The 18,015-nt window shown below is 40.1% G+C and overlaps 1 protein-coding gene across 2 annotated transcripts in view; it reads right to left on the bottom strand.

The window, feature by feature from the left end:
• RELN (reelin) overlaps positions 1-18,015 on the bottom strand; it is a 549,393-nt gene that overhangs the window by 141,853 nt on the left and 389,525 nt on the right. For both annotated transcript variants that reach the window (XM_004702602.2, XM_004702603.2), the window contains exons 21-24: positions 13,302-13,494; positions 12,258-12,370; positions 6,039-6,176; positions 5,043-5,229 (exon numbers count right to left, since the gene is read on the bottom strand). In XM_004702602.2, coding sequence (XP_004702659.1) covers positions 5,043-5,229; positions 6,039-6,176; positions 12,258-12,370; positions 13,302-13,494 — 631 coding nt within the window. The remainder of the gene's footprint in view (positions 1-5,042; positions 5,230-6,038; positions 6,177-12,257; positions 12,371-13,301; positions 13,495-18,015) is intronic.

The following is an 18,015-nucleotide window of genomic DNA, read 5'->3' as shown; positions in this document are numbered from 1 at the left end:
GGTTTCAGAGAGCATCCAAGGAGTTCAATTAAAATTCAAACCTTACTCTAATCTAGTGAGTTAATTAAGAAAGGGTTCTAGTTATTATAAACCACATGAGAAATACTTAGGGCTAATTAAAAAAGTACACTGTTAACAACAGAACTACAGCTAACTAAAAGATCCCAAGCATAATTGAACATACCAGAAAAATGAGAAATAAACTTCATTGTGAGACAGAAATGCAATTCTTTTAACACTTAATTTTACATGTATACTGGAAGGAATCTTAAAGCTAATAGGCAGGCTCATTGCTGAGCATTATAGTTTAAGTGTAAATTGGAGAAAATCTTACCAATAACATGCAGGTAGTTTAAATTTTCCTTTTGTTGATTTGAAATACTGTACATGAGAAACACCTTAGAGACTATTATAACTTGTCTAGTATTTTCAGGCCTTACGATTATGACAAGGGAATGATTTGGAGAAGCAAAACTAGAGAACTAAGCAAGTTGAGTCCAATTTTGCAAACCTCTGTGAGAAACTTGGCATGCGGAAATGAGACAGAAGGATAAAGATCGAAGGTGAAAAGAATTATAAAAATCCAATTATCACAATTAGCTGGTTGGAATGATTGGTCTATTGTGAAATTCACAGAGAAATGTTGTTCTTCCAGGAGATGACGGTTTTAGTCTACAGAGGATTTTGAAGTGTTTTGTGGGATTTTTGTAAGTGATGGAAAATATCACACAAATGCTTAGTTTGGCACGAAGAGTGTTTTGTTCCACGCCCCTCCACCCCACTTAGAGAGCAGCACAAATGATTTTCTTTTGTTCAGTGACTTGAAATATGGAATACTGTTTGAAGTCTGGGAAAAAGAAAAGGGAAGTGGCTCAGGCACAGTTTGTCATAACGGAGAAACATGTTGAAGTTTTTCTGTTCCTCCGTGATCAGGGTATTGATGTGTGTACGTGGAGACTCAAATTCACATACAATGTGTCTGCCTGTGTGCATGTGGGAGTAATAGGTCGGGTCCTCTCACTCCTAGAGTGTGAAAAATTCCCCCAGGTTTTCCCAATCTTCCATTTTAAACTGCTTGAAGGGTTGAGCTAAAATAAAACAAGTTTAACAGGACACCCTTAAACTGTACAACACTTCACAGGCCTTCGCTTTGTTTTTTTCCCTTAAAGACTTTAATGAATCAAAAAGGCCACTAGAAAACAAATAATATGGTGAAAATTTCTTTATAAAAATGTGTGTTATTTCAATTTTATTTAGTTAATGAAATTCATTAATTCCTATTTGGAATGGCTGGGAAACGAACATGAATTAGTTCCTGGACTTGTGGGAGGGCACGTGGATAGAAGCCATGACAGCGAAGGCTCCAGGCCAAGTCCCGATTCCTCTTGGAGCCCCGTGTCGCCAACTGAGGAGCTGTCAGCTCTTCCGCAGTCTAAAACTAATGAAAACTATTCATGGAGCGTGCTCAGTTCACAACATGCCTTTTGCTGAGCTGGACCCCTTCTCCAGAGACCTTCCCCATCAGCTGGCAATTCTGAATTCTTGTGGGCACTGAGATCAAGGACACCCTCTCCACCCTATCCAAAGACCAGGCCATGATGTGAAACTCTCATGAAGTGCAAATGGAGGATGACTACATGAATGTAGAACTGCCAAATTACATCATTACATAACTGCCAAACCACTGAGAATCATGGCACCACCAAATGGACACAAACGTTACCATCAGAGCCTGTGTTGCTCTTGCCTCATGCCTCAGCATTTGCTACTGCCAGATGTGTGTCATTAAGGCACAGAGAAGTCAGATAAGAGGCTTTTATTGCTGCCATGAATGCAAATGGCTGTATAATGAAACAGTCAACAAGTGAAGACAAGGTGTAAAGTTAGGATCTTGTGACTGCCCTCACGTTACCTGAAAACCAATTGGGAGAATAAAATATAAAAGGGTCGACTAAGGCTCGGCTGAAACAATGCCAACATACATGCATAGAACCTACGTGAGAGAGGATTCACGCAGGATGGGTTGGTGTAGCTTGCCAAAGGCTGAGGAAGCTTCATGGAAGCAGCAGGGTCCAAGCAGACTGCGGAAAGGTTTCTAAGGATGTAGAGACAATGTCTGGTAGGTAGCGCACGCAGGGAGGGAAATGGATATAAGCATAGATGATGAGGAGAACTTCCTGGTGGAGCCAAGGGCGTGTGTTCGGAAAAAGGAAATAGATTACGTAGTGTGGGTAGCACTCTTGAAGACCATCCTGAAACTTTTGAGTAGGAAAGTGATTGGGTGGCAGCAGCGTGTGTTTGGATAAATTAATGTGGGAGTGGTATGAACTAAGGAAGAAAAGATAGGATTCACATGGACAAGTTCATCTATTCATTCACTCACAAGAACTGCTGTCTACGATGAGCCGAGTATTATTTTAAGTATTAGGGATACAGTAGTGAACATGACATGCAAAACTCTCTGTCCACACCGAGCTAGGCCCTCGTGATTTCCTGGACTAGAGGCATGACTATGGAAAGGGAAGAGAGGAGATGGGTATGACCAATGTGTAGTGTAAAGCACAACGGGGCCTCATGTCATGTAGAATGTAAGCTGAGATAGTGATGGCTTTGTTTTCCCAGAACACCTCTCATTCTTGGGGTTATTGGCCCATTCACCACTTCAATTAGGCTTGGTAGCGAGTTTCCCAACCACAGATCCCACCTCCCTACCACAGACACAAGCATGTGACTCTAGATATGCCAATCATCGGACACTATCATGAATGACCCATCAGAAATCTTCCCCAGATTTTTCTAGGGCACTGTTTAAAAAACAAATTTCTTTTTCTCCATGATAAACATCTGTGGCCGGCCATTAATTCCAATCTCTTAGTGACAATGAACCAGAAAAGATGCTTGCTATCAGGGAACGTTTTGTGAACATTTGAATTCCTTGTTTCAGATGTTCCTGAAGTAGTTCCATCTTAGCCCTCGCTGTTCTGGCTACACAAAAACAAGGGAGTTCCTTCCATTAGGATTCAAAACAGAGCTGAATAATACAATATTGGAAAAAGTTAAACAAAAAAAAGGACACAATGATGCTTACATATTTTCTACAAAAATTGACAGTGAAAACTGGTTTCGGAAGCACAGAGAAAGATTTTACTCTGAAATACTGATTTTATCTGGCAAGGCATATACATGAAAATAATCTAACTCATTTGAAAATTATTCTCATAGAATATAATTATAGTAGCTAGCAGTTACTGAGATCTTTCCATCTGTCAAACATGATTATTTAGTCTTTCTTTGAATTAATTCGTTTAATCCTTCCAATATCCCTCTTTTAGTGGAGGAAATTGACATAAAGAGAGGTATTATAATTCTGTAAGGTGAATCCATTAGAGTCCAGATGCAAACTCAGATAGTCTGACTCAAGAGATCATCTTGAACTAAATGGAAAAAAATAGTGATAAGGAAGCTAGACCATTTATATACTTATGTTAAAATAGAGTGTGTGTTTATGTACAAATACACACATCTGTGCCTAGATGTTGATTGGTGGGGTACACCAATGGTACATATTTTTGAAGGATTCATAATTAAAAAAATAGAAGCTTATTAGAGGCATAATCTTGCCATCTGTGCACCATTAAGTAGGGCATCCAGATCTATGCAATGAATATTGGACACTTGGATTATTGACTTTAAAATAATGACCATGAGACCTTAAATGCCAGTGGATAGGAAATACCACTACATGGAATCCATCTCTGATTTTTGAGCATTCTCTATCTTGTTTACTTGCTGATTCTTTGTTCTGCACCTGCATCAAAACAAAACCTGCATCTATTTTTGGATTTGCATAAATTATCTTGTTTTGGATTTCTGCCCAAACAGATTTTGCAATCTATCAATCCTACAGCATATAACTAGCACCTATGTACTTATTACCTGCTGTAGAGTAGAGCATTTCTATTTGTGCCTGAATTGGCGGATATGGTCTCTGATTGGAAGAAGCATCTTGCATGCTAAGAAAGGAGGCCAATCATTAGATTTGGACACAATGTTCAAGTTAAAAGGCTGAATCTATTCAGCTTGCCAGTCCCTTTGAAGATTGTATACAGTAAACATTTAGAGGAGGGAGGAAGAAAGGAGTATCTTTTCTAGACTCTATCCAAGGGAGTGGTGTCCTCTGGACCATCATTAGCCATGGGATGGAGTATTCAAGACAATCAGCCTTAGAGATTTGGGGCTGGCATTTTGGTTTCTAATTGGTGTTTACCAATCTATATGTCTAATCTGTGCTGCCATTGAGGCAGCAGCATCAGGCAAGTGAAAGTTCTACATGTGCACATCAGCAGATGTCGTGAGCAGCCGAGGATCATATTAGAATAAGATCCAAGATAGCTGACATAACCCCGTCCCCGGCCCCATGTAGTCCTCTTCCTTTAGCTGTATTACGGAGATTTAACAAACACTTTTATAGAGGCATTTTCTACCTGTTAGGCACTATTCTATATGATTTACAAATATTAACTCATTTGATCCACATAATAACAGGATGATGCAGTTGATCTAATGTTCTCCATTTTCAAATGAATCTTAAGTCACAGAGAATGTTAAGTCACAGGGAGGTCAAATAGTTTGCTCCAAGCCAGACAGCTAGCAAGTGATAGAACTGGACTAAAATGGGCAGCCTGGCTCTAGAGTTGCTTCTATGAACCTCTAAGTATTCCCCGCCACAAACTCCAGCCCCTCACCCATATGTCAAGCTACTTGTACCCTCTAAAGGCTGGGGTCAGAAAAGACCAAGCCCTTTCCTCACTCAAAGACCCTCCATGGCTGGCCTGAGAAGGGAAGAAATATGAGCGTGGGGGTGCCTTAAAAAGTTCTTTAAAAAAACCTTATCTTTAATGCCATTTCCCATGAATTTTCTGAAGCCTCCTTGTAAAAGCATTTCATGTTCCCCCCTTTGAGTTCGGCCTGCCCCCAAACCGCAGCACACATGAAAGCAACGCTGGCCCTGACCACACACCTGCAGTCCTTCTCAGTCCTACCTTGCTGAAATACAGAGATGACCCCGACGAGATGACCCCACATCCTTGTTCTGGTTTGACAATTTCTCCCCCAATCACTTCCTGCCAGTCAGACTCCCAGCCGTTCTGGTTCTCAAAATCCGACATAATCGTGGAAGGGAGAGCAGCCTCGGGATGGCACTCGGTGCCTTGGTACCCCTGGTCACACCTACGAGAGAGCGGGGCCACCAAACAAGTCACAGAGTCACTTCTAATGGCAAAGACCGTCTGACCCACGACATTGCCCACGCCCTTCATCTTTGCTCAGGTCTCAACGTTCATAGATTTTTCCTACCATCTTAAACTGTACACGATAGTAATAAGCACGAGTTCTTCATGTGACAAAGAAATAATGATAGAATTTAGTGCTCAATAGTGGATATGTGTCTGTCTGTGAGAGTAGGGAAGGAGGGGATAACCAGAGTTTCTTGTAGCCTTAACAAGGCACGTATAAATGTTTGTCTCCCAACCAATATACAGCACTGGCCATGCTTTATTGCACCTTGTTCTGATTAAATTACTTCCCCATTAGAGTCTTTAGGCAGTCAAGTGTGTTCCTATCTCGTCCTCATTAGTGATAATCACCATCTCCCCAAGCATACAACCTTGAACTTCTGGTGAAGTGGTGTAGGAGCACGCGTAGCGGCTGTTTGACTGCCGCTTTAAAACTGTCTAGGGAAGGAGAGGGAACCTTCGCGATCAAAGATGACTTTGGGGCTAACGAGTGAATAAGATTTAAAGCCAGGGGTCCTTGCTTTAAGGTTAGATACTGAGATTTGGAATACATAGCGCGGTGCCTCCTGAAATAAAACAGTATCATTTACAACTGAAATAAGAGCAAGGGAAGAAGGTTCATTTTCTTCTGGATATTTCATTATTTATCATTCTACTCACTCAATTATCCCAAAAGCTGCGATGGAAATCCTATATATAGCCTTAAGCCCTGAGTCATCGCTTACAGTTTTTAGACACATGTACCTGCATGTCCCGTGGTCGCACCAGCCATGTCCACTGCACATGTTTGGACACTGCTGCCCAATGTAAATGCTGTCCAATGCCCACTCATCTTGAGCTGTGTAATAGCTCTGGCTCCAGCGGAAGCGGGTGGCACTTGACCTAACAGCAAAGGAGAATTGCAAACACAAACATTTTTTTTTTCAACTCTTAGGCGATCATTCGGGCAGTCCCCAGGGCACAAAGGCGAACAGAATCTAACTTTGTCTTTAAGAATTTATAGGTTAATCACACCAAGCGTATATGGTTCTTAATTAGCCTCAACTTTAGTGCAGCCCAGGGATGTCCTGTGCAGACACACACACACACACACACACACACACACACACACACACACACACACACACAGCCAACATTCAAAATCTTTTAAACACTTTCTTTTTGGTCTAGTGCAAGACAAGGGTTGAAATCTCTTCAGTGATTTAAAAGCTGCTCATGCAGCAAGTGAGAACGACAGTGATGCAGGTGTTTTTGTTTTTTTTTAAGTAGGAGTTGGGCTCAAAGGGAGCACACATTAGGAGTCATCTGTAAGTAAGGTGTCTGCAACCCAGGCACCTCCTGTACAAAGAATGCCAACGTTCAACATATTTTAAATAACACACATTGTTTTTCAGCTTTTGTTTAGCGACCAGTCATTTTCCTTTATTTTTATTTGCACGGCATGATGTGACCTTCAACAATGCTTTCATGACAGAACGTTCAAAGGAAGTCTGTCTACATTGTTTATACCTCCATCTTCATTTAATTGGATCGATTTTCAAGAAAAGAGTTTTGCTGCATAGGGATTTGATGAAAGATGCAAAGTAAGTAATTTTATTTGAAGATCAAAGATATTTGCTAAAGGAGTCTTTCATGGATGAAAATGTGGAGTGTTGAAGAGGTGTACACTTCCGGAAGGAATGCATAGGTTCTCAAGGTCCAACGATAACGCTCCTGAGAAGGTACTGTTTTGGGCTGAGGGAATCATACGGCAATCCTATGCCACAAACAAGACAACCTACATGCTGGAGTCTGCTAATTAATTCTGAAACATTAATTTACTCATGGTTTTGGGGACATGCTGATAAAAAGTAAAGTCTGAAGACGGGAGGTTTTAAGAGTAATGACAAAAAGGATTCTATTTATTGGCTAATATATCTATAGACACACCCACACATACACCCACACATAATCACAGTCTATTTTTCATGTTTAGGAATTTTCAGGGATTTGTAATTAGTTCTCTTTGGTCAGAGTGAAAAAAATGAAAGAAAAGAAAAGGGTTTTCAGAATTAATGTGCCTGCTCAGTTCCATTGATTAAACCCTCCCTAAGCACCCTATCACATATGTACTTGATGTTAACAGCTCTGCACGATCCATTAAGGTCTAGTGCATCAATTATCCACATATTAAGTACTCCCTTAGTACTTAACAGACTGTTTAAATCCAGACTAAGCCTTTATTGTTTATTTTACCAATGATCTGTGGCTAATTCCTCATGGGCTAATTTCATGACGCACTGAGGTGTAACTGGTAGACACAGGTTTGCTGCACGGCTGTGCTCCTTGTGCTAGGTGCCGCAGGACAGATGCACCTGCCCTAGGCTAACAGTTCTATGTGCAGTCAACAGCCATCACAACTGCCACGGTCCCACTACCAAAGGGAAGGAGCCCTGGTGGTACAGTGGGTAAGGGCTTGGCTGCTGACCAAAAGGTTCCGCAGGAGACATGCGGCCGTCTACTTCTGTGATGATTATAGCCTTTGGGAACCCTATGGGTTGGTTCTTCTCTGTCCTACAGAATCAGCGCAACAGCAATGGACCATGAACAGTGGTTCTATGAAAGTAGATGCACTGTCTTAGAAGGAAAGATGTAAACTCTGAAGCAAAGATGTAAAAACCATGTCCTACGTGTCATGCGAAGGAAAGCTTTTAGACTAATAACAATTTGAGTCAAGTCTAGAAAAATAGGTAACTAGACCATGAAGTCTTTGGGAGAAAGTATATCTTTGGCCTCAATAGTTCACTTAGAAACAGAGTAAAATAGGTGCTCACTCAACAAAAGCTTGCTAAAAGAATGAGTCCATGAGTCTATGAATAGGCCGGGAAGGAGCAGCAGTGTGTGACTTCTGTAGGCACTGGGTGGGAGAAAGTGCTGGGAGAATGTTGTGAACCCCAGGATCCTCCTCCTGCAATTTGTCTGCTGGGTGACCTTTCGTGAGAAATGTAAGCCCTTGGAGTTTCTAGTTCTTAAATAAAGGGATGGGGTAAACTGGTCTATGAAGTCTCTTCCAGCTCCCAAATTTAATGATTCTGATGGTGGTGTGTTGACTAAGGCAACTGTTTACTTTCTTTGTAGATATATGTTTAAACAAAACCTATGGCAAACATAATTTTGAAGTTTTGATACTTTTAATTTTCAAATGGTACTTGGAGAATTTCTTTCAGAAATCTGTCCTACCTTTATCAGTTATGTTTCTAGTCATATGTATACACATTCTATATTCTTATTTTTTACAGTGGCTCTAAATTGTTTTTCTGAATGAACAATCCTTAAATATATCTTGTAAACTATTGAAAAGGGAAACTTTCTTAAGAATTTAAACGGTTTGTTCCATTTAAAATTATAACCTATAGGTTAATATGCTGGCTGGAAGAAAGAAGTTGAGTCTTGGCTTCCTGTGTAGTGAGAAACAAGTTAAGTCGTGTGAGCAGTCTCCAGCTGGTCACATGTGAGAACACAAGGCGTGATCCCGCTGGTTTGCCGCTGCCTCTCTGCCAAGTGGCGCCCTGAACACATACTTAATTCGCCAGTCCTCTCTGTCTCTCTCTTATAAATAAGTACTCTGGGGAAGGAAGTCACTTGAATTGAGTCTGAAAGTGTGGAAGTCCTCTTTGTTGGTAGGTCACGGAATGAAACTGACTTGCATTTAAAGTTCTGTGGAACCCCAAAGACAACAGAACTGGACAATCTTTCCTTTATTTGATGTTTTCCCATACAAACTTCAAGAGGAAATAAAGGATCATTGAGTCATCTCTTGGTAGTTAGGTAACCTAAGGTAAATGAAGGCTGATGAAATTGTATTTTCCACCTTCACACTTACTGTAATTACGTTTACCCAGTTATTCTGAAACTCATTCAGTCATTAGGTGTTGATTTGTTTACGAAGTCAGCAACTGACAGCTGTTTGAGTCTCATTAGGCCCTGTTCTTATGTAAATGTCTCTCATAAAAACAAAACTAATTTTCATTGGGTAACAAATGCTCAGTTCATATACAAAGTAATTTCTCTGAGCAGGTGCATACATTCAATATTCCCATTCCAAGTTGTCCTATCCAGTACGTTTTCCAGAGTTAAAAGATTTTTGACAATGCAAAGACCACCATTTACTTCTACGCATTCAATTTGAAGTTGCATATGTTTGAATCTAAGCAGAACATTGAGAAGAGTTTCCAAAAAGGGATACTGCTTGAAACTAAGCTGTGTTCCCTCCTTGAGACGAACTATCATTTATAAAAGTTTGAAGTAAGCATAAGTGATAAAGTTACCAAAATGTATAGAAGAATAAATGTACTTTATTTTTAGAGCAGAGATCTTAAGTATTCTTAATAAAAAAGTGGCAATCACCAGTTTAATACATGCATATACATATTTAATAGAGCAGTGATATTTAATTAATGAATGAATCAGTAGTAATATTAAAAAATACATCCTACTAGGGTTTTGTTTTTAAAAAATATTTTCACTTCCTCTCCCCAGGATTAAAGGAAACTTGGAAAAGCAGAATTAATTTTCTTTTTAAGTTACAAGTACGTACAAGGAATAGGGGAAAATCACTTAGATTTTTGTTTGTTTGCAAAAAAAGAGAAAGCTTTGTAAGAAAACAACTCTTCAGTTCATGGTAGTAGTATGAATTAAAATTTAATTTAACTCCTCAACATTTAATAAGCATACCTACTACACAGAAGGCACTCTGTTGGTAATAAAGAGTTTAAGAGTTAGTATATATTTTCTCAAGTAACTAATACTGATAAGAATTGACCTTTTGAAATTGTACCAAAATTTCAACATAATTGTGGCATCTTTTGAACTAAGAAACAACACTGCAACAATACATTTGAGTACCAAATGACCTTAAAGATTCTTTAACAAGGCAGTTTTTCTTGGCTATAACTTAAACTACAATAAGGAAAACATAAGAGTCAACAATGTTTCTGGGAGTGAAACTATCAATTATTTGTATTACTATAATAATTTTCAAAATGTATATTACATGTTAATGAACACAAACTAATAATCATTAAATAATGAGGAACTATATTCAATAGATAGATCCCAGATGGTATAGTGGTTATATGTTGGGCTGCTAACCTCAAGGTCAGCAGTTCAAAACCATTAGCTGCTCCACAGGATAAAGACGAGGCTCTACTAGTCCCCATAAATAGTACAGTCTCAGAAACCCACTGAGAGTTCTACTCTGTCCTGTAGGGTCGCTATGAGTTGGAACTGACTCGATGGCAATGAGTAAAAGTATATTTAACGGGGAAAGAATGGGAGGGAGTGCTAGTATTTTAATTGTGTGGGGTGCTGTTTTTCATAATCTTGATCATAGATGTCAGGAATGTAATTAACATTAAAGTCCCAATTACAGTCTCAGCAGTATACATAAAAATAGGATGTTAGAGAAAGTAGCAACTTATTAGACAAAGCGTTAATTGAATCTCTAGGAAATGACTAAGCTGGTTATAAAAAGTGTATGAAAATAAAATTTCAAGCATTTTATCCCAATGGATATAATGATACATCCTTAAAAGTAGCACAGAAGAATTCTTACACAATGTAATAGTCTAATCTTCTGTTAAAGGAATTATAAAACTAATATTCTAGATTATCTACCAAATTGTTATGGTAGAGTCTGTTATATAAAACTAACCTCAGAATTATTTGTTTTCTCTTTTACAAAAAGGTTCTTGGAAAGCAAATACCACAGAAAAATAAAATTAATCTCTTAGGGGTCTTCTGCACAAATCACAAGATTTTACAATTCTTGAATTCTGAAGGACCCTTAGGTTGATCTACCTAAACCTCTTCATTTTACTAAGGAAATCATCGTGAAGAGGCTGTGAGTTGTCAAAATCATGTGGCTCATTAATCACTGGGAGGGCTATTCTGAGAACCCGGTCGTAATTTCTAATCAAAGCTCTTTATTAGGTGAGATCAGTTTATCCTAGGGCTTCAAATACTACCGATTGTTCAAGTTTCATGTCTCGATTCCATCTGTCTTCTTGATATTTCTGCTTGAGGAGACAGATAATAATTATCTCAAACTTCACACCACAAAAATGGAATCCTCATTTCCTCCCTCAAACATTCCTCCCCAAGCCTTTCCCAGCTCAGTCAGTGGTGCCACCGGTCACCTAGTTTCTCCAAGGTAGAACTAATTGTTTTGTATCTTCTCTTGTTTAGTCCACCAGGAAGTTCCATGTAATTAAATTTTTACTTCAGAAATGATTATCATCTCCTTTGCTACAGTAACAGTGTGGGACACCCCATGTACTGTCTAAACATGGCGCTGGCCGCCTAAGCGGCTTCCCTGGCTTCGTTCTTTCCTCTAGGCTCTATTTCCACACAGTGGACAAAGGAATCCATCGAGTCCAAACGAGATTGAGCCCAGATCATATTTGGGGGTGGGGGTGGGAAATAAGGTGCTTTCTCTTTCATCCTCTCAAATGTTCATCTTTCCCTTTGTTAGCTGAGCCCTCTGCTCAGTCTCTTGTTACTAAAGAAATACATAAAAATAAAAAAGCATCTAGTCAGCTGTTGGCATAAAAAGGTAGGACTTTGCAGCAAGACAGCTGCCTTGCAAACAAAACTGTGTTAAGGTGGAATTTTACCAATGCCCGTGTCTGTCATTCTTTTTGATTATGAAAACCCAGAGGGAGGGAGTCATCGAATTCTCTCACAGAAGAACAAGGGAAGCCAGGGGAAGCCAGAAGCAGCTGAGAAACTTCTGAAACCAAACTTCTACACTTTTTATAAACTCAATTTCTCATAAATCTTCAGTTACAAAAGCAAGATCTAGGCCTTTAGGGGAAAACATAAATAAAACCGTGCCATTGTGTTGAATCTGTCCTCACCGTCCAGTCATGGAAATGGAGACAGTGAAAGTTAAAGGGATAGATATATTTAAAAACGTTCTCTCACCAAGTTTTCTGGGGAAGGAGCACCGTGACTCTTCTCCACTGTGTGAATTCACTGGCGTGGTAGACACTTGCTGAGGTAAACTCCTGACAACTCGGCATACTTGGAAGGCATTCCTAAAAGGAGAAAGGCCAGAGTCCAGCTCAGCTTCCACTGCCGCAGGCTCAGCATATTTACCTACCCACCAACCCACCCGAAAAAGCCCATGGAGACTTCTCCGGCCGAATTTTAACCACCTGCTATAGGGAAACAGCCCTCGGTTGTTCTTCCTATGAAGCTGAAATGTTTGGGGAAAAATGCAAACATGATTCCACAATAACATGAAGAGTCTTCTAATTCTATGTATAAAATCAGAAATAAACTTATTTCAATTTCAACCCCTTTTCCTAGCATTTGTTCAAATGATTCAATAATTGCCATTTATGTCTTTACTGCCAAGTCAGATTAATCCTACACGTATTTTATACCAAGCTATCTCTAGATAGCTCTTTTTGCTTTTTCTTAAAACGGGAGAAATGATAGTCATGACAGGTTTACTGTTCCTAAGAAAGAAGATAGGCATAATCATGTTTTTAGAGAAAGAGTTTGAGAAATTAAAACATCAGCCTCGAGTCATCCCGTTTCTTTCATACATGTTTTCAGTATTGTTTACCACTTGCTTTTAAATGTCAAACTCCTGTGGCAGCAGGTAAGGAACCTGGGTAGTGCCGTGGCTTAGGCCCTGCTCAGACAGCTAACCCAAGGGTTGGCAGTTTAAACTCACCGGTGGGTCCTTGGGAGAAAGCTGAAGCTGTCTGCACCCATAAAGATTGCTTCTCAGAAACCCTATAGAGGGTCACCAGGAGTAGGTTTGGGTTTTGGGTTTTGGTAGTAAAGAAAGTGTGGCATTCTTGTCATCTATTTCCGGCTTTACTTACATACATGTCAATTCTCTGTTTCAAATAGCGTCATTTCTTCCCAACTGTCTAAAGTGTTAGCACAGTAATTTCTTTGCCTCCTATGTAAAAAGATGTTGCCCAGCAGGAGTTTTAAAGAAAACTGACTTACTTCCTGAACAAGGTGCCAGGTGAGGCCATGGTTGGTTGAATACTCCAGTTTCACCTGGTTGTCCATATGCGGTGTGTACTTCTGACCACATCCCATCACCAAACTGAACTGAATCATATAGGGAGCTCCTATCTGCATCGACTGCGTTTCCACATAGCGCATACTTGAGGCTAGCTTAGAATCTCCTGTGAAACTGAGACAGAGGCAGAAATCAGAAAATTCAAAACAGCCATGCATTAGAAAAAAAGGAAAGTTTTCACTTAAAACATATACCGAATAATTTCATTTTGCTTACATAAACTGCTCTGTATTCTAGATGGCCTTTGGCCAATCTAATAAATGTGATTCAAATGATCTGCCTACCAAAGAGCAGTTGTTTATGATATTTAGAGTTGTGATATGTCTGAAAATTGATGCTCACATCCTGCTTATGAGCATCACCATTTCATTTTGTTTTTGTAATATTACTTCTGGGAATCTAGTCTAATAAAAAAATCCTAAATTCATAGTTTATAAAATAAGCCTACTGCAGGGTTATGTCTCATATTAATTGACATCAATCCTGGTGCCAAACTACAGGGAACCCTTGAATAAACTGGCATAGCCACTAACAAAATATTATTCCAGAGTTTGATACTTTATCGTGGTCATATGATCACAATAAAAGGTATTTGATTACCTAAGCTTCACAAAGATACAGCACACAGTGATGCATTTAAGAAAAGATGTAAAAGGATGTTCGGTAGAAAGTTAGCACTGGTTGTGTTTGCTGGTAGGAAACAAGATGATTTAAAATTTCTCCCTGCTTTTTCTGTTTTCCAAATGGTCCTTACCATTCATACACAAGTACTTACAAAACAAATCATAACGTAGATTTGGTCGTTGTGCCTAATTGAATAAACCCCACATTTTACCGGGTCTCAAGTTCTATAGCATTGAAAATTCTTTGAAGGTAGGCTTATTACTTCTTTTTTTTTTTTTTCAAGAGAAAGCTGCTCACAGAGCTTATGTTCTATCAGAGATTCAGCTGCAGACACAGCTGCACGGTAGCCACAGTGTAAAATATTCAATTTGTGTTCCCAGGGCCACTCCTCTTGGGTTTGTCTACTGGAGTACTCGAGTCCCCCAGGGCCTTGTTAAGCAGCTCCACAGCCCTGGCCTACCTATCCTAGAACTTTTGTTACAAGGAGAAAATATACTGGTTTACCTTTCTTGATGTCACAGTCAGTCTTGTTGCCACGTTGTTATAACCTACAGCTGAATGCATTTACAACTAATAAGCCTGCCCGGCTTCAAGGCTCTAAAGGGTACCTGTCTTTATGCCTTAGCCTGAAGCCAAGTAACACACCAAGAAAAGACCCCAGACCAGGCACAAGACAAAGTCACTCAATTGTTGATTTATTCACCACTGATGGATAGGTCTGCATTTTTCCTTTGAAATGCCATGATTTCCTATTCACCTGGAGTTTTTCTTGGGGGGGTACAGATAATTTCACAGTGTGCGTCCTTTACTTTACAAAACTACTCCTGTCCGCTACTTGTTCAAGTCAAGATACCATTCTCCAAAAAGTCTGCTGCCCTTGGTGCCCACTCAGTGACCCTGTAGGGCAGGGCAGAACTGCCTCTGTGGGTATCAGACGGTGACTGTTCACGGGAGCAGAAAGCCCCGTCTTTCTCTCTAGGAGCACCTAATGGGTTCACGCCGTTGGCCTGTGGATCGCAGCCCAACTCATAACCTCTAGGCTACCAGGGCTCTAGGAGATATGTTTATAAAGACAAAGAGAAAGCTGAACTTCTTCCTTGTTATAGGAATAGTGAAGAACAGTCCATGCCTACAGTTTGGAGAGAAATTCTGGTGACAGAATGCATTGAGAATCAGGAGGCTTCACTTGATTCACGAGAAGTTGTGAGAGAGCCTAACAAATTAAAGGAATGATTAAAAACAAAACAACAACAACAAACTTCTGGCATCTAATCACAAGATGTCATGAGGGAGCGGGGATAACTCTCCTAGGACTAGACAAAATGTTTCCATTGTTATGCCTCGTGTCTACTCTCAAGAAGGCTGTGGGCTCTCTGTCGCGATGCTGGCAGAGGAGGTAACACTAAACTATTAGTCAAGTCTCCTATACGCAGACCATACTCAGTTCTGTCACCTCCCCCTCCTCTGCTTAATCTCATATCTTCCAGGAAATATTTTTATTGAATTCAATTTTGTATTCAATAAGTTCACATTATTGTTGTAGTTCTGATTGGAAGCGCCTATGAGGTTGTTTTTTGAAGCATAAGGAAAATATATCTGGAAGTACTCATGCCGAAACGTTAACATGTATCATCTGTAGGGAGTAGAACTGCAGATTTTTACTTTAAACAAAACAGACTCACTGCCACCGAGTTGATAGCAACTCATGGCAACCTTACAGGACAGAGAAGAGCTGACCCTTGGAGTTTCTGAGACTTTACATCTTTATAGGAGCACATAGCCTCGTCTTTCTTCTGAGAAGCAGCCGGTGAGTTTGAACTGCTGTCCTTGTGGATAGAAGCTCGATGTGGAGACCATTATGCTACCAGGGCTAAGGATAGAGACTCATATTCACACTTATCTTCCTCTAAAAAAATCATGAAACCATGATAAATATGCCTTAACAAACGATTTCCTTGCCATATTCCCCAGTCAAGAATACGGCAAGCCCTCACCACTGTCAAGAATCTCTTGGGTGACAAGTCATTTCCAACACACAGCGATCCCCGGACAACAGAACAAACACTGCCGGGTTCCGCGTCATCCTCACAGCGGCGGGGACATTTGAGCCCACTGTCGAGTCCCTGTTTCTAGCCCCTCTCGATTACGGAGGTTTGGTAGGTAGTTTCCATTTTTCACTATTACAAACATTACACATCCTTATACATCTTTGTACACTTGTCCAATTACTTCTTTAGGCTAAATTCCTAGAGGCAGAATTGCTTGGTCAAAGCAAATGTGCTCTTGAAAACATAACAATTACTGCCAAGCTGTCCTTTGAAAAGACTAAGCCAAGTTACATTTATCAAGAACATTAACAGTGACCGTGGTACCAATTCTAACTACTTGCCAATATCCAACAATGATGAAGTTTTAATCTTAGCCACTCTAATACCTGCATTCCTTTCATCGATATTTCTCTGATTACTATAGCAGTGAAGCTTTTTATGTCTAGTGCCCTCTTTTTTTATTGTTGTTGATTTTAGAGAGTAACCTTTCCATGCGCCTTGTCCAATTAAAAACATTAGGACCCGTCTTTTTCTTATGCTAATAGGTTCTGTATTACCCCTGATAATTCTAGTAGGTTCTCTAACATGATATAGATAACACCATAGTGTTACTTGGGTCTCTCTACTTCTAGAATCAGTCCATACTCAGCTTTCTTCTTCTCTCTCTCTCTTTAGGGCAGTGGTTCTCAACCTTCCTAATGCCGCCACCCTTTAATACAGTTCCTCGTGTTGTGGTGACCCCCCAACCATAAAGTTATTTTCATTGCTACTTCATAACTGTCATTTTATTAGCTATGAATCGGGTGATCCCTGTGAAAGAGGTCACAACCCACAGGTTGAGAGCCGCTGCTTTAAGGTGACACACACATGCAACATGTGTGCCATACATGTTGCAAACATGTAGCTCCACAATTTGTTGCTATGCTTTGCTGTCGGGGGATTCCCGCCCCACAAATAAACATTCAGAAATTTGAAGTTGTAAATGTGCTTGCCGTGGACTGAGTTGAATTCCTCCCATTTCCAGTATTGTGTGGTTGTCTTCTCCTGATCTGATTATCCTTCGTTTTGTGATATGTTGAAAAGTTTAGCCATTATGGCTGTGATTTCAGTTCCTTTGGGACGTGAGCTGGCCAAAATTATGTCAGCTTAATGAGGATTAGTTGATATGTTATGTTAATGAGGCAGGATAAGGGTGGGATGTTCATTCACCCTTTACTTCCCTAAGAGAGAGAAGCAAGTGGAAAGCAAGCAGCAAGAGAGGAGCCCCAGGAACACCTAAAGGAAAAGTTGGGAGAGAAGCATTTTCCTTTGGACCCAACCTCTCAGGGCTGAAAGCCCCCTAGACCCAAGGAAAGAACGATAGCATACAGGTGGAGACAGACAAAGAATGCTGAGCCCACCGTTGCTGAAAGAACCAATACAGATAAAGTCTTTCCCTAGAACTGACCTGAATCTGGGCTTCTCGTCTACTGAACTGTGTGGAAACAAAAAAAAATTCTGTTTGTAAAGGCCACTTGCGGCTTTTATCTTATCACAGTTCTGGAACACTACGGCAGTGCACTTCGGGCCACTGTAACTATGTGCAGCCACATGTTTTATTTAGAGTGAATTAAATTCAGCTGGACTATTTAAAAAAAATCACCGCCAACTTGTAGGATGTCAATAATTTTAATTTTGGAAACCTCACCTTCCCATAGCCATACATTAAAATTCAATTAAAAATGGAAATTGATTCTATCATCTTGCTTTTTATTAAAAGGGGCCCTGGTTAAGTGCTGAGCTGTAGAACCCCGGGGTCAGCCATTTGAAGTCACCAGCAGCTCCCAGGGAGGGAGTCTGGAGGCTTTCTACTCCCATGAAGACTGACAGTCTCGGGGTTTTCTACTCCCATAAAGACCGACAGTCTCGGGGTTTTCTACTCCCATGAAGATGACAGTCTCGGGGTTTTCTACTCCCATGAAGA

This window comes from Echinops telfairi, unplaced genomic scaffold (genome assembly GCF_000313985.2).
Source record: "Echinops telfairi isolate 266 unplaced genomic scaffold, ASM31398v2 ScPeMD7_23;HRSCAF=83, whole genome shotgun sequence".
NCBI lineage: Eukaryota > Metazoa > Chordata > Mammalia > Afrosoricida > Tenrecidae > Echinops > Echinops telfairi.
The sequence above is the reverse complement of the archived record's forward strand: the minus strand, read 5'-3'. Positions and strand labels throughout refer to the sequence as shown.